Source organism: Ctenopharyngodon idella, chromosome 3 (genome assembly GCF_019924925.1).
Source record: "Ctenopharyngodon idella isolate HZGC_01 chromosome 3, HZGC01, whole genome shotgun sequence".
In the NCBI taxonomy this organism is placed as follows: domain Eukaryota; kingdom Metazoa; phylum Chordata; class Actinopteri; order Cypriniformes; family Xenocyprididae; genus Ctenopharyngodon; species Ctenopharyngodon idella.
The window spans coordinates 10587779-10615536 of record NC_067222.1 but is presented as its reverse complement, the minus strand read 5'-3'; the positions used below and the strand labels follow the sequence as shown (position 1 = coordinate 10615536).

The following is a 27758-nucleotide window of genomic DNA, read 5'->3' as shown; positions in this document are numbered from 1 at the left end:
TGGCCATTTCTAATTATATCAATGTCTATGGTGGTCACGGCCCTGCCTAGATGGATCCTAGATGAGATTATTTATACGTTTAACGCCGCGTTAATAGTTTGACCACCATCAACGCATCTGCCTGATTTGATACTAATGTAATTTATGTCATATTAAAATTTCAATTATTTTAATGAGCTATGCATTGCGTTTTGAACCATGGTAAAGATATCTGTAGGGCTGTCAATACAAGAAGAGGAGCATTCATGAACCGCATTATTATACAGTTTTCTAAGGATGCACGATTTATTAAAACTATTTAAAAATCATAGTACAGCATTACATAATGCTATTCTTAAATCTACACTTACACAGGATAATACATCAATAAAAGTGGCTGCAGCATTTCTATCAAAAAAAAAAAAAAAAAAAGTGGCTGAATATTATTATTTAACTAATAATATATATTTTTAATTATGGTGGTTGGCTTTGATCGTGCGGTGCTATGTAACAACAAAAATCAGCAGGCTTCTGGCGTCCTTTGCAGGCATTTGTTATAATATATAATGTATTTATAACATTTCAGAGGAAAAAAAACTCTTGATGTGTTTAAATATGCAGATTAGCTTGTTTTGGTTAATTTAGAAGAAATTTACAGATGCAAACAGACGGATGGTAGTAGGCTTAAAACAAACACCATCTAAATGTGTAGGGTTAGGGTTAAGTTTTCTTTCCATTAGAGTAAAAGACATGGCAGCAAAAATGGATCAAAATCTTAAAATTGTCCACTAGATGAAAGAAGTATTCCAATAACACCAAAAGAATTAAAACGATTTATTGATTTGTGCAAAATAAACATTATTAGTGAAACTATGTCCCTCTCCTTGGTGCGGTCATTTATTCTAAATATATAGCTACTTGAAAATAGTAGAAAACATGCACACTGTGGCATAGTTTCCTTTGCTGTTGCCTGCTCTTGTGATAAACCTAGTGAACACTAAAGAAGACCATGGTCTCTGTGTGAACTGATTATTTTGTAGAAATCTGTGGAGTATAAAACAATTGCGTGAGTGTAGGGGAATTAAAATAAATTGGTAAGGAAGTCAGAGTTGTCTTAATATATTTAAGGGTTTATTATTTTTTTAAATAAATAATTATGAGAAGTGCCCTTTTTTCTGATTGAGCCCCTGCCCCCCAAAATGTCTGTGCACGTCCCTGCGTGTAATGGATGTATGTGCGTTTCTAAGTTTACTTATGCAGTAGTTTAATTGCACTTAGGCCTACAGAAAGTGAAATTTCAATATGACTAGTTTTTGAAAGACAAAAGAAATCAGTTCATTTGAAAGAGCTGAAAGATAAACGAATGTAAACAATGCTGTAAAAAAACGTTTTTCAAACTTGTAAATAAAACAGATTATTGAGAAAAATATTTCTTCTTAAAATATCACGATTAATCCAGTGTGTTACTTTCTGTTTCTTTGTAATTGTTTTGTGAAATTTTCTAGCAATTTCTAAGTGAAAATCTCTAGTTCGTCAGAAAAGAACATCTGCGACGTTTTAATTGTAGCTAGTTTTAATCAAATAAAGCCTAAACAGAACGAATATGTTGTATATGTGCTGTTTGTTTGCTGTTTGTTTCTGTATGATGCCAATCCTGTTTTGTAAACAAGAGGTTAAGTGGCTGAACCAGAAAGGACATGATTTCCAGTAAATGATGCTGAGAATTGAAAGCGCTGAAGTGTCACATAAAGGTGTCAGAATAACAGCAATGAGGATGTGGGTACTTTCCAAGCCTATACCTTTGTTAAAAAAAAAAAAATGGTTTAGCGGAACTTAAAAAAAAGTGTAATTTGACCAGCAAATAAAAGTCAGTCGCAGAGAAATAAAATCACGACAAACTCATTTCAAGGTTTGTACAGAGAAACATTTAAACGTCTTGCTTTTGTTCACTAGTCTAAAGACAAGTTCAGCTCCTCTTCAACAGGATAAACTGAAAGAAGGTGAGTGAAGAATTATGTTGAAATACATTATAAGAATACTTTATAAGAATGTTCATAAGAAATAAAATACATAAAAATGTCTCACACTGGAACTTGTTTCTCCAATCATTTTAAATAATATTTCAATATTTTACCTGGTCTGAGATCAGTCACAGATTAAACCTGTAAAGATGCCAAGACTGTATGGAAAATGCTAATATTAATAAAACATGACGATGTAGAATAAACAGGGCACGAGCTACAGGTTCAGAATAGCAAGTACTTATTTTAAATACTTTTGTTTTTAAACTTAGCGTTTAAAACACAAATAAATTATTCAGATTAATAATAATGATAATAATATTCGTATTTTAGTTTATTTCTATAAATTTCCATAATGCATATATTTCGATAACACATTCTCATTTTTTGACGCTGGTTAACATGAACAATGGCTTTTATTAACCTTTATTAAAAATCATGTTAGTTCACAAGTGCATTAACTAATGTTGCTATTCTGCTATTCTATAATCTCCGATTATGATATTCATAAAAATACTGAAAAAAAGAAATCGGTTAAATATACGGATTCTTCTGTCAACCCTATAACACAATACAATGCTTGATTCAAAATACAGGTGAAACACCTGTTTAAAATATCAGAATTGTGAGATGTAAACTCGAAATTAACTGTAGTATTATTATTATTATTATTTGGAAACAAGCAACCCAGCTTCCATACTTTAGGGACTTTTTATTTTTAATTAATTAATTAATTTAATAGAGAGAGAGAGAGAGAGAGAGAGAGAGAGTATTAAATAATGTAAATTCTGCATTCAGCATCTTTATTTCTCAAACTGTGCATCTCGGACGCTTGGTGTAAAGTTATCTTTATTCTTTATATCTTTTTTTTCTCAGCATGTCAGCATATTTTTGTGGTAGTTCACATGCAGTAACTAATCTCACTGATCTGTTTTTCTCATCTGATTGTCTTTAGTATGGATTCAGTCGGAGTGAATGTGATAAAAACTGCAGCTCTTGGGAGATCCTTCGAGTTGGGCATGCTGTACGACTGCAGAAAAGACGCATTAATACCAGGTACCAAAATACATATGGCATTTGTTGAAAGTGCAATAATGCAGTGTCTCTTAGCGCGTTACGAAGAATCTAAAGTTATACACCTTAACTGAAGATATACCATAGGCGTGTTCCCCGAACTCCTTAGGAGGTCCTCTTACATGCGACGTTACCAGGTGCTGTCCATGGCGCTGGTGCTGAATTGGTTGACATCGATGGCTCGAGAAACTATGCAGGGCTGCTTCACTGCGTTATGGGTGAAAGCAGTGGTCTTTATAAAAAATCACTTCAGCAGTAGAAACTGTATTTATCAGGACTAATATGGGATCTTATAAAATAATCAAAATTGCAAACTAAATCTATGTTGTAATTTATCTATATTCTAGCGTGCACGAGTTTAATGCGACCATTTTAGAGCATTATTTTAGAAGGTATTAAGACGCGTCAGATATGTGTCGCGTTTATTTTGTGTTTCCTTTTTTATTCAAAATATTCACAAACTTGTTAATTATATTATGAATGTTATGATATATTCCGATTGTAAAATATGTGGAAGTGAATGTGTTTTGTCGCGCGATGAGTTTGCACCGCAATTCAGAGCTGTCGGGTTTACGAAATTTTTCCCGAAATATATAGATGTAGCCGGTGAACTGGGAGAAGAATAGAGTAAACTTTATTGTTTCATACACAATGTGTATCTGAATAAAACACTTCGTCAAATTATATAATTGAAAGGGTTAATATTTCAGCTTTCAGACATCTGTGTATGGAATATAATTTTAACAAACTATAAATGTCTTTTTTATGTAGCCTAGTACTTCATTCAAATGTGTATTTAAATGTATGAATCCTAAAATAAGCCTGATGAGGTTGAAAACACTGAATAGTTGTGATACATGACAAGCGCTGAGCGCGTCTGTCTCTGGATCTGAATTTAGCAGTGAATCTTTGTATTTTATTCTTTGCCATTATCCCAATTGAACACTGGGTGTATTAAAACGTAATTCTGTTAAATATTATTACAATTTAAAATAACTTTATAATAATGTTGTAATATATTTTAAAATGTAATTTATTCCTGTGATCAAAGCTGAATTTTCAGAATCATTACTCCAGTCTTCAGTGTCACGTGATCCTTCAGAAATCATTCTAATATGATGATTTGATGCTCAAGAAACATTTATGATTATTATCAATGTTGTTGTTGTTTTTTTATTAGATGATTATTAGATGAATGGAAATTTCAAAAGAAATTGAAATTTACGCTGATGTCTATAGAAGCTGCAATAATAACCCTTTAAATTATAAAATTTGAAGAAGGCTTTTATTCATATCATATACACATTATTTACTCTATTCTTCTCGCAGTTCTCCAGTCACTTACGCTTATGTATTTCTGGGAAAATTTCATAAATCCGACAGCTCTGAATTGCGGTGCATACTCATCGCGCGACAAAACACATTCACTTTCACATATTTTAAATTCATGACATAGTTAACAAGTTTGTGAATATTTTAAATAAAAAGGAAAAACGGTATAATCGCGATACCTACATATCTGTCAGCTGCATGACGCGTCTCCAAGGAATTAATACCTTCTAAAATAATGGTCGCCTTAAACTCACACTAGAATATACATAAATTACAATATAAATTTAGTTTGCAATTTGGATTATTTTTATAAGATCCCTTTAAGCGCTGATAAATGCAATTTCTGAAGTGCCTCTTTAACGCAGTGAAGCAGCCCCTGCGTAGAGTGATTTATCGATTCTCGAGCCATTGATAAACCAATTCAGCGCCAGCGCCATGGTCAGTACCTATGGCAAGCCGTTTGGACTTTTATCCATTCTCAGGATATGAATTCTTGATATCAACAATTCAATTCTTGATATCAGTAATTGTACTTTCACTATAGAAATGTCTCCATAGGCTGCCATTCAAATTCAATTGTTGATATCAAGAATTCATTTCTTACTAGTTGAAATTCCAATTTCACATATCAGAAATACAATTCTTGCTAGTAAAAATCATACATTTTGATATCAATAATTTCATTGTTACTAGTAAAAATGTGAATTTTTGATATCAAGAATTCAGTTGGCACCATAGTTGAAATGTCACTTCTTGATATCAACAACTGAATTGCTACTAGTAAAAAATCTTCATTTTTGATATGTGAAAATGTATTTCTGATATCAGTATAATTTCAGATATCTAAAATGGCTTTCTTACTAACAATCACATTCATGATATCAGATATAACATTGTCTCTAGTGACAATCAAATTATTGATATAAAAAATGAACATTGTTACTAGTAGCAATTCAATTGTTGATATCAAGAAAAGATATTTGCACTAGTAACAAAGTAATTAATGATATCAAAAATTATGATTTTTACTAGTAAGACATGCATTTCTGATATGTGACATTGGAATTTCAACTAGTAAGAAATTAATTCTTGATATCAACAAATGAATTTGAAGGGCAGCCCATGGTGACATTTCACTAGTGAAAATACAATGACAGATAATTCTAGTTTTACTAGTGGAAATGTAATTCCTGATATCAAGAATTGAATTTTTGATATCAAGAATTCATATCCTTAAAATGAATAAAAGTCAAAACAGCTTGCCATAAGCACCTGATAACATTGCACTTAAGAAGATATACCTTAAGAAACCTCCTAAGGTATAGTTCGGATAACACGCCTAGAAAAGGTATATATTCAGTTCAGGTATAACTTTAGAGTCTTAGTAGCGCATTAAGAGACAATGCTATCGGAAAATCCAGCCCTGATTACAATCAAATGCATCTCCCCCCTTCATTAAGACCCAGAGGGGACATACTTTTTAATTGATACATCCAATAAGCTTCTCGTTGTACGTTTTTTTTTCTCTATATTTCCACCTCTTCTAGATTTTGTTACTTTTTTAATACATATACAAGTTAAATCTTTAATTTCATGATCGTGAAAATGTCCGGCAATTGGCAAATGGACATCACAACTCCTAATCACAGATCAGTGTTCACTAATACAAGTTTGTAGTGGACGACTAGTTTTTCCTGTAAATTAATGGACAAGAGCATTTACATTTGATGTGGAGCAAGTAATTAATGATTTAACAAGATACACTTTTCCAGAATGTACAACTGATTGATTTTAATTATCGTTGAGCAGGCCACACAAAATAATTTTTTGATGATCATCTCTGTAATGAATTTGATGAATTTATCAGAATTTTTAGGAGTTATAAAGTAGATAATTGCTGCGCTCTTTATTGGGGAATAGATGTATATAACGAGGAGACATCTAATGTAGCCAACTAATCATTTTATTCAATTTGTATTGATTGTATTTTAGTCCAAAAATGTAATTCATAATCAATAAACTGGGAAACCTTTTCTGTTAGTGAATCTATCCTCGAAACAATGTAGGGAGGATCTTTAGGAATTTTTGAAATGGTGTATAATGTATAACTGGATGATAATTTTCCATAAATTAAAATTCCTTCTCGGTTTTTACATGATTTATTACATTTAATTACCCCTTAGCAGATTTTGACTAATATGAAACATTTGCAATTCAGCAACTACCTGGTATGCATTCTAATACAAGTAGCTTTGTTGACAAGTGTGAGTAAGGGCAAAACACACAAGATACAATACCTTCAATTCCCTGTAGAAATAAAGATCTGCAGAAAAAAGTCACATATACCATGCAAAATGTAACAAGTAATTGCATTACTCATCACAAATGTATTGGAGTAAAGAGTAAATATACTTATTCAAGAATGTAGTCACATAGACAGTAAAAGTTAATGCTAATATCTTTGATACACAGTAAAACTACGAACTTGCCAAAAGATACTTAGAGTTTTTTTCAAATTGCTTACACAGTTTTTGAAACTATGACGCCAATTCTGAAAACTCAAAACCACAAAGCATGCAATATGCAAAACATCACACATATCTTGCAAAAGCAACACTTCATACGGGAGTTTGTCAGCACTTACACGTAAGTGAAGCTGCTGTGAAACAATCTATATTGTATAAAGTGCTTTAGAAATAAAGTTGACTTTCTGACTTGGCTTGTATGCTTATTCAGTACATATACATACATACATATATATATATATATATATATATATATATATATATATGCAAATCTTAATCTTAATTGACTTTTCACCCACTTCCTTCACGTCTGCAGTTACATTCACTCTTTTCCCAAGTCATCTGTAATTTTTAATTGTCAACACAACTGTATAATTTGAGAGAACATCATAAGCTGACTTCATAAATTGATGTTGATTTTCCTAAAAATTTTTTTTTTACTTACCATTATGGTGATTCATGTTCCCTTTGGTTGGGCACTCGGAACTTTCGTTAAAGATTTTATTATTCTCTCCATCTTGGTGCAGCAGTGCATCAAGAAATCACAGTTTGTGGTTTCAAAGGAAGATAAGTAATAAATAGATCACTTTTAAGAGGTGATTTGGTTTCCAACTCAACATTGTTTAGATAGATGTTCAATTTTTGTAATCAATAGTGATGTTTTAAAATGTTTGCATTAACACTAATGTTATCAAGGTTTTGTGAAACTTTTAATTGGGTATCTGTAACAGCAACTGTGCTTGAGCTACACACAGATCTCAACATTCAGTGTGCAAACCACAACAATGTTCTTTTTTTTTTTAGTTAGTAGTACTCTCCTGTAAGTGAACTATAGTAGTCAACATTTGAAGTGGATCAAAACCTTTCATCAAAGTTGTCCTAAAACCTTTTTCTTAGGACAACTTTGATTAACTTTTTTGATCCACTTCAAATGTTGACTACTGTATATAACAAAGCTTTTGTCAGTACAACATACTATTTCTCTTTCTTTTTACTTAAAGAAAAAGTGGAAACCGATTGCACATAGTTTTCTAAGTCTCCATAGCTTAAAATGGCAGGATTAAAACCATGTTGAGAATAATAGTAGCTATTTAAGATATTTGCTTAAAAAACTGTTAGTTAAATGGAATTCCTCTAGTAATCTTACTATTAAATCTTAAGTAAGATTAGTAAATATTCTAGAGTATGTTAACTAGAATTGACATTAACTATATACTTAATTTACTTGGGAAGAGTTTGCTTTCTTTACTTTTAGCAGATCATTAACTTAACTTAAGGTTTCCCTTCAAGTTTGCTTTGCAAAAATATGGCATTCGGTTTCCAAACTTTTTCTAAGTAAACTGAACTTGTTAGAATTTACAGCATATATATATATATATATACAGGTGCTGGTCATATAATTAAAATATCATCAAAAAGTAGATTTATTTCACTAATTCCATTCAAAAAGTGAAACTTGTATATTATATTCATTCATTACACACAGACTGATATATTTCAAATGTTTATTTCTTTTAATTTTGATGATTATAACTGACAACTAAGGAAAATCCCAAATTCAGTATCTCAGAAAATTAGAATATTACTTAAGAACAATACAAAGAAAGGATTTTTAGAAATCTTGGCCAACTGAAAAGTATGAACATGAAAAGTATGAGCATGTACAGCACTCAATACTTAGTTGGGGCTCCTTTTGCCTGAATTACTGCAGCAATGCGGCGTGGCATGGAGTCGATCAGTCTGTGGCTCAGGTGTTATAAGAGCCCAGGTTGCTCTGATAGTGGCCTTCAGCTCTTCTGCATTGTTGGGTCTGGCATATCGCATCTTCCTCTTCACAATACCCCATAGATTTTCTGGCGATTTTCTGGTCAGGCGAGTTTGCTGGCCAATTAAGAACAGGGATACCATGGTCCTTAAACCAGGTACTGGTAGCTTTGGCACTGTTTGCAGGTGCCAAGTCCTGTTGGAAAATGAAATCTGCATCTCCATAAAGTTGGTCAGCAGCAGGAAGCATGAAGTGCTCTAAAACTTCCTGGTATACGGCTGCGTTGACCTTGGACCTCAGAAAACACAGTGGACCAACACTAGCAGATGACATGGCACCCCAAACCATCACTGACTGTGGAAACTTTACACTGGACCTCAAGCAACGTGGATTGTGTGCCTCTCTTCTCTTCCTCCAGACTCTGGGACCCTGATTTCCAAAGGAAATGCAAAATTTACTTTCATCAGAGAACATAACATTGGACCACTCAGCAGCAGTCCAGTCCTTTTTGTCTTTAGCCCGGGCGAGACGCTTCTGACGCTGTTTGTTGTTCAAGAGTGGCTTGACACAAGGAATGAAACTCATGCCTTGCATACGTCTGTGCATAGTGGTTCTTGAAGCACTGACTCCAGCTGCAGTCCACTCTTTGTGAATCTCCCCCACATTTTTGAATGGGTTTTGTTTCACAATCCTCTCCAGGGTGCAGTTATCCCTATTGCTTGTACACTTTTTTCTACCACATCTTTTCCTTCCCTTCGCCTCTCTATTAATGTGCTTGGACACAGAGCTCTGTGAACAGCCAGCCTCTTTTGCAATGACCTTTTGTGTCTTGCCCTCCTTGTGCAAGGTGTCAATGGTCGTCTTTTGGACAACTGTCAAGTCAGCGGTCTTCCCCATGATTGTGTAGCCTACAGAACTAGACTGAGAGACCATTTAAAGGCCTTTGCAGGTGTTTTGAGTTAATTAGCTGATTAGAGTGTGGCACCAGGTGTCTTCAATATTGAACCTTTTCACAATATTCTAATTTTCTGAGATACTGAATTTGGGATTTTCCTTAGTTGTCAGTTATAATCATCAATATTAAAAGAAATAAACATTTGAAATATTTCAGTCTGTGTGTAATGAATGAATATAATATACAAGTTTCACTTTTTGAATGGAATTAGTGAAATAAATCAACTTTTTGATGATATTCTAATTATATGACCAGCACCTGTATATATATATATAAGTATACCTTGTGTATATGACTTACAGAAGGTATACTTAACTAAGAATGTTTCAGGAAACAGGTATTAATGTTAAGCTACAGCTTAAGATATAATTTAAGAATGACGTAGACTTAATGAGGCAGACCATGCAACATGCTCAGTGATATGGAGTAAAACACTTTTCTTAGATGTAGCAAGTTCATTGGCTGCTGATGCAACAGAAACCTGTATAGATAACAATGTGATTACTAGCAGATTGAGTAAAGGACTTATGAGCCTGCACCATTTAGAGTTTCATGCCAGAACTTTGTATTAAAAATAGTTACACTAAAAATGCGATATGGTCACATGTGTTTCTGGTGACCTCTGTATGTTTTGGTAATCCGATCACAATGTTTTTGACCTGCTGCCACCTGTATTTAACGCTGAACTGAACGAATCACAAAAACACATCGTAATGCCAGGCGAAAAACAAAAGAAACCAAATCAACAAGAGCTTTTAGATATAAAATGTGATTCTAATAAATTCACTGCAGATGCATTTTTCCTTTTTCAGGCTTTAGATGTTGGAAACCAGAGGATCTTCAGAAGAATATTTCCTCTCGTAGCCAAATTGCTACAAGATTCAAAGTCACAGCTTCAGACTCCATTAAGGATAAATCTAAATTACTAAATATTGGTGGCGAATTGAAACTGAGTCTTTTAAGTGGACTCATCAGTGTAAGTGGAGCAGCAAAGTATCTCAATGACACCAAGAAGTCTTTCAAGCAGCAGAGACTGACGCTACATTATCATTCAACCAGCGAGTTTAAAGAACTGGTCATTAACCAGTTGCCTGCTGAAAATATTCCTGATGATGATAATGATATTGCCACTCATGTAGTGACAGGAATACTGTATGGAGCAGATGCCTGCTTTGTGTTTGACAGAGAAGTTTCTACAAATGAGGACAAAACCACAGTAGATGGAGAAGTAAACATGGCCCTAGATAAACTAAAGGGCATCGCTTCAATAGCTGGAAATGTTAATCTGAGCATGAATGAAGACCAACAATCTTCAGTCAAAAACTTCACATGTACATTTTATGGAGACTTCCAGTTACAATCTAACCCAGCCTCTTTTGAAGATGCGATGAATGTTTTTGCTGATCTTCCAAAACTACTGGGAGAAAATCAAAAGCTGGCAGTTCCTCTGAAAGTTTGGCTTTATCCTCTGAACAAACTTCACTCAAGATCCTCAAAACTTCTGAAGGAGATCAGCATGGATCTAATCATGAAGACTGAATCAGTGATTGAGAGTTTAAATACAGCTGAGATGAAATGCAGTGATCTTCTAGAAGACTCTCCTGCTCAGACATTTGATGCATTTCATGATAAAATTCTGGAAATGAATCAAAACTGCAACACATATAAGTTGACATTGGTGAAGAAACTCGGCTTTCTGCTGCCAGACATCCGCGGGGACAAGATGAAGGAAACTGCACTGAATGATCTTCTACAAGAAAATGACAAATCTCCATTCAGAGGAAGTGATCTTGCAGAGTGGCTGGAAGAAAGAGAAAGAGAGTCTGAGATCATTAAATCAGTCCTCGGACGGCTAAAGGATTATGGTGCACAGGTGGAAGACAACATAGATGCCATCTGGATGGGCCTGGATGTTGGAAACCTGGTGTGTTACACGTTTACATCACTGGACTGCTCAGATGTGCTTCTTTCTAAACAAACTGCCTACTTGAGTCCTTCAACACAAGGAGAAACTGATCAGAAGATCCCTGATTCAAAGCAAACTTCTTGGCTCACTGCTGAGATCAAAAATACCATGAAGAGAAACTTGAAGATATTTAAGAACTTGGTCAATTCAAACAGCTGTAAACAAGACAGGTTCATTGTGTCATCAAGAGAAATGGAGAATCATCCTGGTTCCTGCATTCTCCTGTATGAACATGGATGTGAAGAAGCTGTTTGCTTTACTCCTCCATCCAAACCACCCCGTCCAATCACTGAAGAGGTCAAAGGTCAAAATGTGGTTCTGAAGGTTCCTCCATCATGTCCTGCTACAGTGGAGCTCAGATTACTGTATAAACCGAAGCAGGACACAGACTGGACATCTGAACCTGTGCTGAAGGATCAACACACAGTTACTCTGACTGATCTGAGAGCAGGAACTGAGTATGAGATCAAATATGCAGCGCTGGGGAAACTCAACTACACCGTAGACAGTGACGTGATCAGAGTCATCACAGAGGTATGATGATCAGCTGATGATTAATTAGAAATATATGCAGCTTTGTGACAGTGAGTTTTTATAATTAACTTATCCCCTTATTGCCATTTTCTCAAATCAGTATCAAATGTGTTTTTCAGAAAAGGAACAGAGCAGGTACAGGTGAGTCATATACTTTTTCATATCTACTATGGCAGTTTTACACCTATGCTGTGAAAATAAATGCTGTAGATATGTACATTATATAGGTTATGGTTTCCAAAAAAAAAAAAAACATTAGCGTAAAATGCATAATATGGATGAAAAAAACAATGCTTTAATATCAGATGAAATTGTTCATTTTGTGTATTTTTGAAGAATTTCACTGTAGTAATTGTCTTTAGCAGACAGTGATGATGTGAGGATTGTGTTGCTGGGAAAGACGGGTGTTGGGAAGAGTGCAACGGGAAACACCATACTGAGACGAGAAGCTTTTAAATCAATACTGACTTCACGCTCAGTGAAAGAAACATCTGAGTTCAACAGAAGACAGATCACTGTGATTGACACTCCAGGCCTGCATGATACTGGAGTCAGTGATGTTGAGACCTGGAAGGAGATTATGATGTGCATCTCAATGGCGGCACCTGGTCCACATGTGTTTCTGCTGGTGATTCAACTGGGACGATTCACTCAAGAGGAGAAAGACATAGTGAAGTTGATCTACGGGACATTTGGAGACAAGTCCAGAATGTACACCATGGTGCTGTTCACCAGAGGAGATAAACTAAAAGGAAGAAAAATTCAAGATTACATTGAAGATGATGAAAGTTTAAAGAACCTCGTCCATCAGTGTGGTCACAGATACCATGTGTTCAATAACAATGAGACTGAAGATCTGACGCAGGTTTCTGAGCTGCTGGATAAGATTGACTGTATGGTGGCAGCAAATGGAGGGAGTTTCTACACCAATGAGATGTTCCAGCAGGTGGAGAAGAAAATCAAAGAGGGACAAGAGAGAATACTGAAAGAGAAAGAAGAAGAGATCAAGAGAATAAAAGAAGAGCTGAGAGCCAAGTATGAAGCTGAAATAGAACAAATGAAGAAAGAAAATGAGAGAGAAAGACACGAGATGCAGAATGAAATAAGTAAAACTACAGAGGAGTTTAAAAAGAGAGGACAAGAAATCAAGAATGAAAAAGATAAGAATGTACAAAAAGAGATGAAGAAAATACTGGAAGAGAAACAGAAAGAATTTGAAGAGGAGAATAAACGTAAAGAAAAATCTCTAGGAGAACAACAACAGAACTTTATAAAATATATGGAAGAAAAACATGAGAAAGAAAAACAAAACCTACTGGAAATAATTCAAAGAGAAACAAGAGAACAAGCAGAGCATGAATATAATGAAAAACTTGACAGACGAGTGGCTAAAGCTTTAAAAGAAGCTGAAGAAAGACATGAAACAGAAAAGGCTAAAGCTTTAAAAGAAGCTGAAGAAAGACATGAAACAGAAAAGGCTCAAGCTTTAAAAGAAGCTGAAGAAAAATATGAAACAGAAAAGGCTAAAGCTTTAAAAATAGCTGGAGAAAGACATGAAACAGAAAAGGCTAAAGCTTTAAAAAAAGCTGAAGAAAGACACAAGAAAGAAGTGGAGGAAGCCTCTAAAGTTGAAGAAAAAAACAAGGCAAAAGCTTTAAAAGAAGCTGAAGAAAAATATGAGAGAGAAAAGGCTAAAGCTTTAAAAGAAGCTGATGAAAAATTCAAGACAGAAAAAGCTAAACTTTTAAAACAAGCTGAAGTAAAATTCAACACAGAAAAGGCTGAAGCTGAAGCAAAGACTCCATACAGATCAAAACGAGCTAGTGAATGGAGTCACTATGTTCCTGTTATTGGAGGAGCTGCTGGAGGTTTATTTGGTGTTTTCGAAGACATCATATACTAATATTCTCAATATCAAGCTCAAAACCTGAGCAGTGAATTTAGGTATATTGGGACAAATTTTTGTTCAATGTATTAACTCTTTCTAAAATGCAACAGTTATTAGGATGTTTTGGTTATAGTTGGACAACATTTAATTCCCAAAAGGTCATTGCTGTCTTCAAATGCTGGTTGGAGACATCATTCCCAGATGGTGAATTTCAGACATGTTATTGGTTCTGAACCGGGAACACACGTTAATGAGACAGTCTGTAGACTTCATTGGGTTCAGTGACATTCTCATTGTACATGTAAGAGACAATGTACATTCAGCCGGTTGTTATCACAGAATAAACCCAGACAGGATGATCAGGACCCCGACTCTTATTACACAGCTACTTGTAAATAATTAGACACATTAATATTGATTTGAGTTGAATTATTTTATTAGCTCCTTCAATGTAATGCTTCTAAATTTGTTCCTAAGAAAATTTCAGACAAGACAGACATTTAAGGCATAATATAAAGTTTAAAGTAGTGCTTTTGGTAGTGACATTTTGTCAACTATAAACTTAAAACCTTAACCCTTGCATTTTAGAAAGAGTTATAAAATTATATTGAACAAAAGAAACAAATTTATTGTACACAGGTATCATAATCAGAATGAGCTTTTAATGCCAAGTATGGCATTAACACACACACACACACACACACACACAAGGAATTTGTCTTGGTGAGAGGAGAAGCTTCTAGTGCAGTTATGATTTTTCGCAATATACCTGAAATCTACAGGAAAGAATTAAAAGAGAAACAAGGGAACAAGCAAAGCGGGGTGGCGTGTTCATTAGATGTAAAATTGCTAGAGAAGACTAGATGGATACATACACTATATTGCCAAAAGTTTTTGGGACGCCTGCCTTTACGTGCACATGAACTTTAATGACATCCCATTCTTAATCTGTAGGGTTTAATATGGAGTTGGCCCACCCTTTGCAGCTATAACAGCCTCAACTCTTCTGGGAAGGCTTTCCACAAGGTTTAGGAGTGTGTTTATGGGAATTTTTGACCATTCTTCCAGAAGCACATTTGTGAGGTCAGGCAGTGATGTTGGCGAGAAGGCCTGGCTCACAGTCTCCGCTCTAATTCATCCCAAAGGTGTCTGTCGGGTTGAGGTCAGGACTCTGTACAGGCCAGTCAAGTTCCTCCACACCAAACTCGCTCATCCATGTCTTTATGGACCTTGCTTTGTGCACTGGTGCGCAGTCATGTTGGAACAGGAAGGGAAGTGATTGGAACACCTGAATTCAATGATTTGGAGGGGTGTCCCAATACTTTTAGCAGTATAGTGTATTAGTCATTGTAAATTAGCTCATAAGGAAGAACCTTGTGTTTTAGTGACTTAGAGGCCAACCTCATGATGAAGATATGGCGGTGAGGGGCTACGATCATTAGCTTACACCAGACTATAGTTTAGTTGTCAGACAAATGGTCTATATGGTCTTTGTATATCTCTGGTTATAATGGAGTCAAAATAATTTCAACAAAGTTAAAAGTTCAAGCCTTATCATACTGAGGACACTCAGTGTCGACAAACACCTGCAAACAGGAACTTCAGACAAAGAGACGGAACAATCTTCGACTTCCAGGACATTTAAGAACAAAAATGATGAGCTACAGAAGATATATAAGAAACAAGACAAAAAAGTTAGACTGACATCAACTGTTTTCAATTTTTGTTTTGGTTTTTAATATTCATGCAGGGGTGGTTTTAAATTGCATACTTGTTCTGCACATTTTAAATCAGGCCAATCGATGAATGGTTTTTAATTATGCTGAAAGATGTGATCAGAAATAACATGATGTGGATTCAATGATTATCATTGGCTAGAAAATCATAGTGATGCCACTCTGTCTTTGACTTTACACATATGCCAAAGCTCTAAAAGTTCACAAATTGGCAATTGTTTGCACATTCATTACCCATGTCTGATTTGATCTCTATAACTTGACAAACAACATGGGCAAATGTGTAATTTAGTCAACAATCTAGCTAAAGTTCTTCAGGAACAAGTTGTTAAACTCAATGAAATTTTCCCCCTCATCTGAAATAGAAAGTCTAAGTGAGATACTTGGAATCATTTGAAGCATTTTAGCAGCTGTAGTTTCAAGATTGTTTATCATATTGCTCCTGTACATTACATCTCATTGTTGATTTGTTTTGTCAGATGACTTAACTGCAGTAAAACAACAGTCTATGACACATTCCCCCTAACAGACGCCGGTATGCGGTATGACAGAAGAGACCTGTTCTTTTCTTTAAAAGGACATGTAGAAGGGAAGAGCATAGTCAGATCACCTGAGCTTTTCAAAGTATGTTTTGATAATGATTATGAAAGTTTGCTTGCATTCAATCAGTTTGTGTTTGCATATATGATTAAGAGGGGGGACTAAAGGATCTAATAATTCTGTGTAGTTTCAAAAGAGCAACCATATATTTGTGTTTTTTTTTTTTTTTTATTATTCATTTATAATCTTTTTATTATTCCATTTAATCAAATAACCATTTTTAATAACCATTTATATACTAATTTTACTGATACATATATCGTTCTGTCATTTTCTATTATTTTTCCATTCCTGTTTAATCTTGTTTAGTTAATGTTAGGTGCTGTTGTCTTCACAAGCAAGCAAGAGATGTCTCCATTTAAAGGTTTTTAACATCACGGGAGGATTTTGTGAAGCAGCAATTATCCATTGCTTGTGATATAATAACAGAAGGATTTGTGATGGTCAGATGAAATTTGACTGAGCATTGAAACAGACACAACTAGGATTACTCAATAAACTTTGATTATTTTACCTTCACTTCGTCTCCTGCTTTCTGCTTCCTCTGTCTGCCTCTTGGCTTGATAGAGAACTGTTAATACAGTTTTGTATCAGTAAAACACTGATTTTGTGTGTACAAGATTCAATCATAGATTGAAAACTTATGAGAATTCTGTTCTCCTTTATGGGTGGTGTCTCTTCAAGATATCTGATAACACTCTTTTCTCCCCCAAAATCAGGTGTACAAGACTTGCTGTTAACTTTTAGGTACCAAAAAAAAAAAAATAAAAAATATGCAGACAGGTTTATTGCCCCTGAATGTTGTTTTAAAATAAACATTTAAAATGTTGTTTATATTGGCAACTTTTACTCTCTATTGACTAGATTTTTGAACAAGTAAATGTACTTTTTACTCCACTACATTTGTAATGAGTAATGCAATTACACATTACATTTTGCATGGCACCTAACTTTTTCTGCAGCAGTTTATTTCTGCTATAAAGAATATTGCCATCTAAGGGCATTAAAGGTACTATATCTTGTGTGTTTTGCCTTTACTCACCCAAACTTGTCAACGAGCAGCAAGTGCATTAAAGCACATATAGCAGTCATTAATAAAATAAATGTGATATTTTCACTCATTAATGAATAAAGACACATAAACAGAGATCAGACCATTTCAAGGATTCAACAAATGACCCCTCAGTGATTTCGATATATTTCAAGTGTAAGAAAACTAAACAAATAAATTAAGGTTTAGGTGTCTATTAAAAAAAATAAATTTGAAAAAAAAAAAAAAAAAAAATGAAATACATTTTTTAATTGTCATGTAAAACTGTTTATTCATTTATATGGCAATAATCATTGTAATCATTTTGAATCAGTAACAGCGGCCCCTTCCGGTGAGAAACAGCGTCACATGATTCAAAAGTGAAAGTGAAAGTAAAGTACAGTTGTGACACTGTGCTCAAGCTCATTTCTGACAGAAGATTTTTGATCTCGATTGCCTTGTGTGCTTCTCAGGGCCATTTCCACTGCAAACAAAGTCGACAAGTCCATAAAGTTTTCCCTTTATTTTTTCTTGTTTAAGTAAAATGGTGTTACTTACTCAGAATTAGTCAACATTTACTTGATGAAATTTAATAATTATTTTATATTTTATGTTAATTGACATCACAATAATTTCATCTATACTATTTAATTTCATATCATCATAGTAGTAGCAGCTGGAACAGGGCAGTCTGTTTTATTTAACTGCAAACAGTGTGTGTAGCCAAACAATACAAAAGTGAAAGAAAACAGCAATGCAGTACAACCCAACAAAGTACAGATCACAGAGCTTCGTGTTCAAGGCTGTTGAAACAGATTCCAGCTCCTTTTCCCACTGTATTGTCACCCAGCACAACCAGTGGAAGATGTCACTGTCATCGGACTCAACCACGTGGAACATAAATATCACTGAACCAAACCTTTTTCCAAAGACCTTGGCATTGTTGTATATTGTGCCCTTAACTAGGAGAAGGGGGGAAGTGGTCATCAGATGTACTCATAACCACACCTTAATTGACATCAGCGGTGACCCAAGTAACAATCACTACATTAATTAGTGTCCTGAGATGAGCAAAAGTGAAATCACTACAATAATGATGATAATCCCAGCAAACACCATGTTAAACGAAGATGTGTTTCTCTCAGGCTGACGTTATCAGCTGTTGTCAATGTTGGTAAAAGCTTTGTTACTCTGCATGGTCCTTCCTTCTTCCATCTGTTTTCTCTCTTTCTCTCTCCCTCTCTTTTATTCTTCTCTATTTCATTTTTTAACTTTTTTATAACTATGCCTTGTAACGACCACCTAATGTTAAACACTGTTCATGACATGAACAGTAGACTTGTTGCTGTCTGCGTTTCCATCGCGGTCTAAAGTACATGAAGATTAAGTCCGGGGGTGTAGGACTGCACAAAACTTTTCAGTTCCGGCTGGATTTCGCCCTCCGCATATAACCTTAATAAAGCCTGAACCTCATCTTCAGTCTGTCAGTCATGTTTTTTAAAACTTCATTGTTGATTCGAATAGCAAATGACTCTTACTGCACGCACCACAACAAACTTTTAAAAATGGTTGTTGAAATGAAATGCTGCGTGAACTCAACCAATCAGCATGTTCAGCACCCAAGTCCCACCCCCGAAAGTTCCTGAACGTGGGAAAAGTACTACCTCATGAGCAGGGACTTTCTAAGGGTGAATTTTTTATGTGGAAATTCATTTAGACACTGGTTTCTGCGGTCGAAACACACAGAGTATCACTCCAAAGTCCCTAGTTCCTGGGGAAAGTGGTGGAAACAAGGCTTAAAATGACTTCTTCTATGGCGTACGTTATTGTTTGCACGTGCACGCACAGATAGAGAGAATGCTTGAGTGAAGAGAGACGGATGCTCTACTGCTGACTGCTGTTAGTGTACTAATGTTTCTTTTTCACTTTGATTGGTAGTGTTTATCAGAGTGCTTTCTTTTCCTGTTTTATACTCGCTCTTTTACACGTATGTGAAGAGTGTTGTTATTGTGCGAACCTTCTATAAAGACTTGTGGGACTACCAGTTCGTTTGCCTTGGGTGTTCCTTCTTGCCTCCGGTTTTCCATTTTCATTCTGGCAGACTTCAATCCATCTGACAGACATTATGGTCTCATTTTTACGTTCTCAAGTTCTGCTCTTCTTCATTTTTCTCCTGTTGTCTTTGCTCCTCTTCCTCTTCCTGTCTCCTCTGTGTGCCAGCAGCTCCAGCAACAGCTCTAACAGCAGCCGTAACACCAACAGCTCCAGCAACAGCTCCAACAGCAGCCGTAACACCAGCAGCTCCAGCAAGAACAGCACCAACAGGTGCAGCAACAACAGCTCCAGCACAAGCAGCACCAAAGATAAGAACTTTACTAAATATCCCTTGTGCTTTTCTCTTCTCTTCTCTCTGTCTCCTCTCATACTCCCTCTGTCTCTGCTCTTCCTCTCTCAGTGTCCTCTCTCTTTCCTCTTTCTGTGTCCTCTTGATTTCTTCTCTCCGTTTCATCTCTTCCTGTCTCCTCTCATCCTCTCTCCGTCTCCTCTCATCCTCTTTCTGTCTCTCCTTTTCCTCTCTCTGTCTCCCCTCTCTTTCCTCTTGTCTGAATCTCCAAGCATCTTCAAACATCTGATTACTGTAGTGTCCTCCTCCATTCTGCTCTATCATTGTGTCAGTCTTCTGCTGTAGATCATTCACCTGCTCTCTGTTATTCTGATCTTTATTGTTGAAGACATGAAATCTGCCTCCACACTGATCAACTAGACGTCTTAATGCACCGTTTTTCTCAAAGACTTGACCCATGGATTCTCCTTTCAGCTGATCTCCATGAGTGAAGAGAATGATGGAGTATTTTAACACCTCCTGACCAAACAATATCTCAATCATATGAGGAATTTTTTCTTCCTGCTCAGTGATCCTCATATTAACATTGAACACAATGAAAAAAGCATGAGGTCCAGGACTGGACAAATAAGCACTTTTGGCAATCTCCATCATTAACTCTTCAGGGTTCATCTGCGTGTCAAAGAATCCAGGAGTATCAACTACAGACACAGATCTGCCTGAAACAGTGGCGTGTCTCTCTGAGCATTCACGGGTTACTGTATTTGAGCAAACTGAAGATTCAAACACTTTCTGTCCCAGTATTGTGTTTCCAGCTGCACTCTTCCCAGTACCTCTTTTACCCAGAAGAACAATCCTTATGAATGAAAGACTGTCAGCAGAGATGTCGTGGATGTTGATGGGAATACTTTGCCAAGGTTTTTTGGAAACTATGGAAAAAAAAGAAAACACATTACAAACATTGACTTATTTCACCTTAGCATGTACTTATGTGCTTAATTATACCAACACACTACAGTTAACATAGAATAAATACTGTATGCAGATAAAGGTGACAATATCACTAACACTTAAAGGATTAGTTCACTTTCAAATGAAAATTAGCCCAAGCTTTTCTCACCCTCAAGCCAGCCTAGGTGTAAATTACTTTCTTGTTTCTGACAAAGACAATCTGAGAAATATTAATAAATATCCTGAGGCATCTGCGCTTTACAATGGCAGTATGCGTTACCAAACGAGTATGTATTTGTGTAAAAAAAAACAACAAAAAAAAAAAACAACAACAACCCATATTTAACAAGTTATGAAGTTAAATATCCCGCTTCCGCCAGACTGACACTTCTGACCGACCTTCTTCAGAAAGCTTACGCTGTATGTCCTACGCCTTCTCTATTCAACTTACGTAACTGACACGACTCCAGTACAGTTGTTCCGTAATTTTAATATGGAAAGCAGTCTGGCAGAAGCGGGACATTTAATTCGGATGAGTCAGGATATTTATTAATATTTCTCAGATTATCTTTGTCAGAAAAAAGAAAGTCATATACACTTAGGATGGCTTGAGGGCCAGTAAAGCTTGGGCTAATTTTCATTTAAAAGTGAACTAATCCTTTAAACACACAAACTTCTTTGGTTTATTAAACAAACTGTCCTAAAATGTTATCCTTTATTACTAATATTCTGTGGGAAACCAGATACTGTAAGAGAATGAATGAAATATTTGTATTATTTTTAATAAATAAACCCAAAATCCTTTATGCCTAATGTGAACTTTCCCTTCAAATTGAATTAATATAGACTTACAGTTCTTGAAGTTGTTCTGGAAAACTTTCGCTATCAGAGATTTCACCTGGTCGCTCTGTCCTTTTGTCTTGTTGTTGAACATGTGCCATCTGCCCTCATATTTCTGAGTAAGTTTCTTCAAGCTTTCAGTCTCATTAATGACTTTGTTTATCTTCTTATTTTCTTTCTCCAGTTGATCGCCTCTGGTGAAAAGAATCCAGGTTTTATTAAGGTATTTTTCTATCAACAGTTCCTCAATCTTCTCCACAATTTTCTGATCTTCTTGAGTGAATATGTCTGACTGAAGAATCAGGAGAAAAGCACACAGGCCTGATCCACATTTCTGCAGAACCTCCTGATATTTCTCAAGCTGTTCCTTACTCTCTGTACCAGAAAATCCTGGTGTGTCATAAACAGTGACTGCGAATCCACAAATATCACCGACTTCAGCAGCAACATCTCGAGTGACAGATTTGTAGGTTTCCGTTATAATAAAGGCTTGGCGTCCCAGTATTGTGTTTCCTGTTGAACTTTTCCCAGCTCCAGTTCTTCCCAGCAAGACCAAATGCAAGCACACTTTCGGCATTAAGATTGTTTCCTCCATTTTTATTTCACAACCTAGAAATAAATAACATCAACATTGTGTAAGACAAAATAGAAAACTATGGCGCACATACCTTTATAGATGGTAACCAAATCAAGATCACAGACAGCAAATTTCTTTAACCGACAGAGGACAAAAAGCTTTCTGTTAGCCAAGGACAACATGTGGTCCACTTGACAATCCTATTTCAAATCAATCTGAATAATACCCCAAAAACATGTCCCAAATTTCCAAGATGTTTTGATCAATGGTGAATAAAGGCTCCACCAGTTCCTGCCTCGTGCTAGTGACAGGCAAGACCTTGCATTTCTTTGGGTTGAGTTTCATTTTATGATTCTCTACTAAAACATTAGGATTGTTCAATGTCTGTTGAAGGGTAGTTGAGGAGTCCACCTCTGGGCAATTGTCATGTTATTCACATATATCCAGTTGCCTGTTACGTTCTGAAAAGCACTGTTAATCAAAACTAGAATGATTATAGGCTCAAGTATAGCTCTTTGAGCAATGCCAGATGAGGGATATTCCCAATCAGAAAGACATCCATGATATCTCACCCTCTGGCATCAGATGGTCATTAAATTCCAAAGCCAAGGAATAAGGCTATGCCTCATTCCAAAATCAAGAAGGCATTGGATTGTTACCGTATGGTCGATAGCATTGAATGCCTTGGCAATATCTTATAGTAATGTACACACTGAGCCCAATGCTTCATTAGCCTTATATACAAAGTCCATTAGATTAACTAGATTATGAGTTGTAGAATAGTTCTCATAGGTTGTACCATCCGTTTAAGTGGTCTTAATTGTGCTTTAGGGCTCCAAAATACACAAGTATGGTCACTTGAACTGATGGGGGAAGATTTTCAGGTTTTTATTGTTTTCATATTCATGATGATCATGTCAAGAATTGTGTTGCCTCCAGTGTTATTTTGAACTACTTGGCAGAGATTGTCATCCAGACAACTCTTCTCAAAGTATAATAAGTCCAATGTCTGGGTATGTAGTGCGGAGCAAATCAGATGAGACTATCAAGTGCTCAATGAGTTCATCCTGATGTGGTGACTGTGGCGGTGAATACACCACATGCACATCAATAGCAGATATATGCCATAGAAGTCTTGAAGGTCTCAGCTCAGCAGCGCGGGGGTTTAAGAGCAACAGGTGCGTTGCATCTTCAGCTTTTCACTTCCGAGCCGAACATAAGTTTCTGTGTTTCTGTAAGCAAGTGTCTTCTAAGATGAGTCCAGCTCTTCATACTTCTCTTTTCTCCAGTGCGGGGCAGACAGCATAGCAGTGGGGTCGAGTCCTCTCTTTCTTTTGATTATTTTTCTTTTTTGAGGATAGCACACATCAGGCTGCACATAATTCCTGTTTGTGTTGCTGTGGCCGTTCCCCTGTGTGCTTCAGCACTTTTAAAGAGCAAGTCCCTGATAGAGCTTACACAAGTAGAGCTTGCGTCTTTTTAAAGATGACATTCTACTTGTGTGTTTCTGGATGCGGTCGTTACCTGGCACCGAGGGATGGTCACAAGCACTGTATCATGTGTCTGGGCTTACAACACGCTGAGACAGCGTTTGTGGATGAGTCATGTACCCATTGTGGGAAGATGACCATCTCGGAGTTGCAATCCAGTTCCTGCAAAGGGGCAGAGTCCTGGTCCCACTGCCTCGATCCAGTCCTCCTCAGAGGGTTGCTTCGGGCAGTGGTAGCTGTGCCCGATTTGGACCTGGAAATGATGGCTATGCTTTCCAGGGCCGCCAACAAGGTCAGGCTCGTGTGGAATCCTCCACTGTGTCCCGAGCCATCGTGGTTGGTATCTCGGGGTGGCACGTGCTGATTCTCATCCACCCACCCTGGTTCTTTTCTTCCCGGAGGTGCAAGAAGAACTCACCGGTACGTGGACAGCACCATCCCCCCTGTGAAGCGGACCATTGCTATGCAACTGTGCCCTAACTCCACCTGGTGGGGGGAGCCGTCTCTCCCTTCCTGGGCTTGTAAGCACTCGTCGGATCTTACCGGCAAGGCTTATCAGGCCTGCGGGGAAGCCGCTTCCACCCTACACGCTATGACGTTGTTGCAGGTCCATCAGGCCAAGGCACTGAAGGACCTGCACGAGGGTGGTCACGATCCGCAAGTTCTTCAAGAACTTTGTGCCATGACGGACCTCAGGCTTCATGCAACGAAGGATACGCGCGGTCAGTGGGTCGTGCGATGTGGTCCAGGAACGGCATCTCTGGCTGTGTCTGGCTGACATGAGGGATATCGACAAAGTCAGCTTCCTTAATTCCCCAGTGTCCCACTGTCCCATCCAAGGTCGCTTTGCGCCATTCATCCCGCGTCCAGATCTCTAGAAACTCCATGTCTGGTCCCTGGACAGGACGCAGAGGTTCTAGGTGGCTTACTTCCCGAGGTACTCAACACCATCACTTGCACGTGCACCGTCTACGAGACGTGCTTACGCCGTGAAGTGGAACCTGTTTGTGGAATGGTGCTCTTCTCACTGAGAAGACCCCCGAGGATGTTCGATCAGAGTCATGCTTTCCTTCTTGCAGGAGCATAGGCTGTCTCCCTCCACCCTCAAAGTTCATGCTGGCGCAATTTCCGCATACCACAAACACATCGATGGCATGTCTGTTGGTAAGCATGACCTGGTCGTCAGGTTCCTTAGGGGGGTGAGACAGTTAAATCCTCCTCGACCCCCTTCCATACCCTCTTGGGACCTTGCTCTGGTGCTTCAAGCACTCCAGAATGCTCCCTTTGAGCCCTTGCAGTCAGCAGACTTAAAGATTCTGTCTATAAATACTTTACTGCTGGTTGCATTGGCCTCCATCAAGAGGGTAGGGGACCTGAAGGCATTTTCGGTCGATGAATCGTGCTTAGAGTTTGGGCCGGGCGACGGCCACGGCCACGTGGTACTGAGACCCCAGCCTGGCTATGTGCCCAAGATTCCTACCACTCCCTTCAGGGACCAGGGAGTGAACCTGCAAGCGCTGCCCCCGGAGGAGGCAGACCCAGCCCTGGCTTTGCTCTGTCCAGTTTGCGATTTGCGACTGTACATAGACAGAACTCAAAGCCTCAGGACCTCAGACCAGCTCTTTGCCTGTTACAGAGGCCAGCAGAAGGCAAAGGCTGTCTCCAAGCAGAGGATGGCCCACTGGATAGTGGACACCATCGCCTTGGCTTACCAAGTACAAGGCGTGCCCTGCCCGCTCAAGTTGCATGCTCACCCTACGAGAGGTGTTGCATCCTCCTGGGCGCTGGCTCGTGGTGCCTCGCTGACAGATATTTGTAGAGCTGCGTGCTGGGCGACACCAAACACGTTTGCTAGATTCTACAGCCTTCGCGTTGAGCCGGTCTCCTCCCGTGTTCTCACCTCAGGTCAGAGGCACAGAGAGGCCTCGGCTTAGTGTCGGCTTGCTGCGCTTACATTTGCTTATTGCTTCAGAGAGTCCCTACAAGGCAGACCCTGTTGAGACCTCCGATCACCCTTTGGCAGCCAGACATGGCGGAGCGTCTAGCGCCAGGCCTATATTCCGTTGTATCCTTGAGAACTGAGTTTAGGCTGGGTTCCATATGTGTGATCCTACAGGGATCCCATATGTGTTATTCCACAGTTGCTCCTAGACGAAGTCTGTGTCTTTCCCTCTGGGAGAACCCGTCTTACATCAGGTTGGAGTCACCCCAGTACTTCCATATGTGGTACAGCCCTACTGGGTTAGTCCTTATGTACTTCTCCACATAACTCCTTGGGGGAAGGATGTGGCTTCTGCAGCGTTCCTTGCCCAGTGAAAAGGTATCCAATAGTCTCACTGAATGGGTTTTTGGGGAACAGATCGACAAATCGACACTCTCCATGTTAGCCCTGTCAGGAGGCTTGCAACAGAGCATTGGAAGGGGGCAGCGCCTGTGGCGCTTTGGTAGGGATTCCTATTCATCGGTCTGTCCAACGTACGTCGAAAGTGACCGACTGAATGGGAACGTCTCGGTTACATAGGCAACCCTCGTTCCCTGAAGGAGGGAACAGAGACGTACGTCCCGTTGGCACAGTCGCTGTACCCCACCGATGCTGCCGTCTAACTTGTTCAGCTCCTCAGCGAAAACCTGAAGATGCAACGCAACTGCTGCTCATTAAATACCTGTGCTGCGAGGAGAGCAGCTGCTGCAGATTGGCCTCGTCGGTCCTATTCGTCCTATTCGTCGGTCTGTCCGACGTACATCTCTGTTCCCTCCTTCAGGGAATGAGGGTTACCTATGTAACTGAGACGTTTGTCATCAAGAGAGTTGGTAACTCTTGGTAATAAGTATAATTAGATAGTCTTTTATGCTCTAACTTGATTTTAATCAGGTTTAATTCTTATTTGTTCACAGTCTTCAGTCCAAACAATTTTGGTTTAGTATGGTCAAATCATCTGCCAATAACAGTTCTAATCTTTCATAAAAAGATTTTTCATAAAAACTATAGCAAGGAGAGTCAAATGGTAAGTAGATAGAACACTTTTTAATTTTTTAGAAAATATAAATTACATTTGGAAATTTTTATGCTGACAAACTGCTGATAAAAGACAAAAAATATATAAAATATATATAAATTTTTGTTATTAATTTTTCTTTTTTTTTTTTTTTTATTTGACATGGAATAACTCAGGAAGGCAGTAAGATCGGAGAAAAAAATCTTTTTTGGTGATGCTCTCCTACATGTGAGCTGCATCTGGTTCAAATTTTGTGCCGATAGCATAGTTGAATAAAGTATTATTAATTTTTTCACAGCTAGATGGCACCCACGGGTGGTAAATTCCAGTTTAGAGGCACTTCTCAGCACTCGTTAATAGTTTTTCAAAATGGATTGATGCATAGAAAATGAATAGATGCATTAAAAGCTGAATTTCAAAGCTTTAAGATGATACCTTTTTTTCTTGTGTTTTTCCACGTTGGAAAAAACGAACATGGATGGTTCAGGGAACATTGGATACACATTGCATCCCAGAAAGATGAGAGACATGTTTTAAGCTAAGTATGTTACATCATTCCGTAACTTGTTAATTTTTAATTTAATTTGTAATCGTGAGAATCTGCTTTAAATAATGATGTGCCATTTTCTATTATCTATGATAATTTTTCATGAAGTTATGAGCACGGGAAATCTACATATTTGTATTCAGTTAGCGGCTGTGCTGTTTTTGTTGTAAACGCATATTACTCAGACTCATTAGAGGGTGAAAACAATGCAACAGGAGCATGTTGGAGGCTCGAATGTGTAAAGTCTCTGGTTTTGTATGCAAAAAGAATTTTTGTGCTACCTATATGGGTTCAGTTTTTATTGGCTCTTAAAGAGAGACACACAAACGGGAGCGCCGATGCGCCAACCGGCATTAAAGGGTTAAACTAAAGATCTAGTTACCTTGCTAATAAATAATGTTTTCCTTATAGAGAATAGGAACATGACATCAGCAGCGCAATGCATTCTGGAACTTTATGACACCAACACTATGATAGAGTAGTAATGGAGGTAGATTTTATATTTATTTTATACATTTCAAAAACACATATTGTCATGTTATGAACTGCCTTAGCTGCTCTCATGACCGACGTGAAAACAGATTTCAAACGAAGCATAATTTCTGCTT

General features: G+C 37.5%; 3 protein-coding genes across 5 annotated transcripts in view; 2 read left to right on the top strand and 1 right to left on the bottom strand.

Annotated features, from left to right (window-relative positions):
* LOC127509878 (gastrula zinc finger protein XlCGF52.1-like) overlaps positions 1 to 27758 on the top strand; it is a 298674-nt gene that overhangs the window by 249563 nt on the left and 21353 nt on the right.
* Positions 1 to 27758, bottom strand: part of LOC127509890 (GTPase IMAP family member 9-like) — a 58828-nt gene that overhangs the window by 23437 nt on the left and 7633 nt on the right. Inside the window, exons 4-5 of one of the 3 annotated variants that reach the window (XM_051889155.1) lie at positions 21553 to 22149; positions 20104 to 20678 (exon numbers count right to left, since the gene is read on the bottom strand). In XM_051889155.1, the coding sequence (XP_051745115.1) occupies positions 20104 to 20678; positions 21553 to 22149 (1172 nt within the window). Of the gene's footprint in view, positions 1 to 17604; positions 20679 to 21552; positions 22150 to 27758 lie in introns of those variants that run through there. The other 2 variants (XM_051889154.1, XM_051889156.1) reach the window with 2 other exon arrangements.
* Positions 1784 to 16894, top strand: LOC127509866 (uncharacterized). 2 transcript variants are annotated; one of them, XM_051889047.1, is made up of 5 exons: positions 1784 to 1979; positions 2956 to 3056; positions 10464 to 12151; positions 12271 to 12292; positions 12514 to 16894. In XM_051889047.1, exons 2-5 carry the CDS (start codon positions 2957 to 2959, stop codon positions 14052 to 14054), a joined length of 3351 nt encoding a protein of 1116 aa, XP_051745007.1. In that variant the 5' UTR covers positions 1784 to 1979; position 2956; the 3' UTR covers positions 14055 to 16894. The 2 variants fall into 2 exon arrangements, with proteins under 2 accessions (XP_051745007.1, XP_051745008.1); XM_051889048.1 differs by having other exon boundaries at positions 1786 to 1979; positions 12517 to 16894.

Excerpts from the sequence above, each read along its gene's own strand:
- LOC127509866 (XM_051889047.1), top strand. The coding sequence starts at position 2,957 with ATGGATTCAGTCGGAGTGAATGTGATAAAAACTGCAGCTCTTGGGAGA. Across the intron at positions 3,057-10,463 it reads AAAAGACGCATTAATACCAG|GCTTTAGATGTTGGAAACCA; the intron begins GTACCAAAATAC and ends TTCCTTTTTCAG. Across the intron at positions 12,293-12,513 it reads AAGGAACAGAGCAGGTACAG|CAGACAGTGATGATGTGAGG; the intron begins GTGAGTCATATA and ends AATTGTCTTTAG.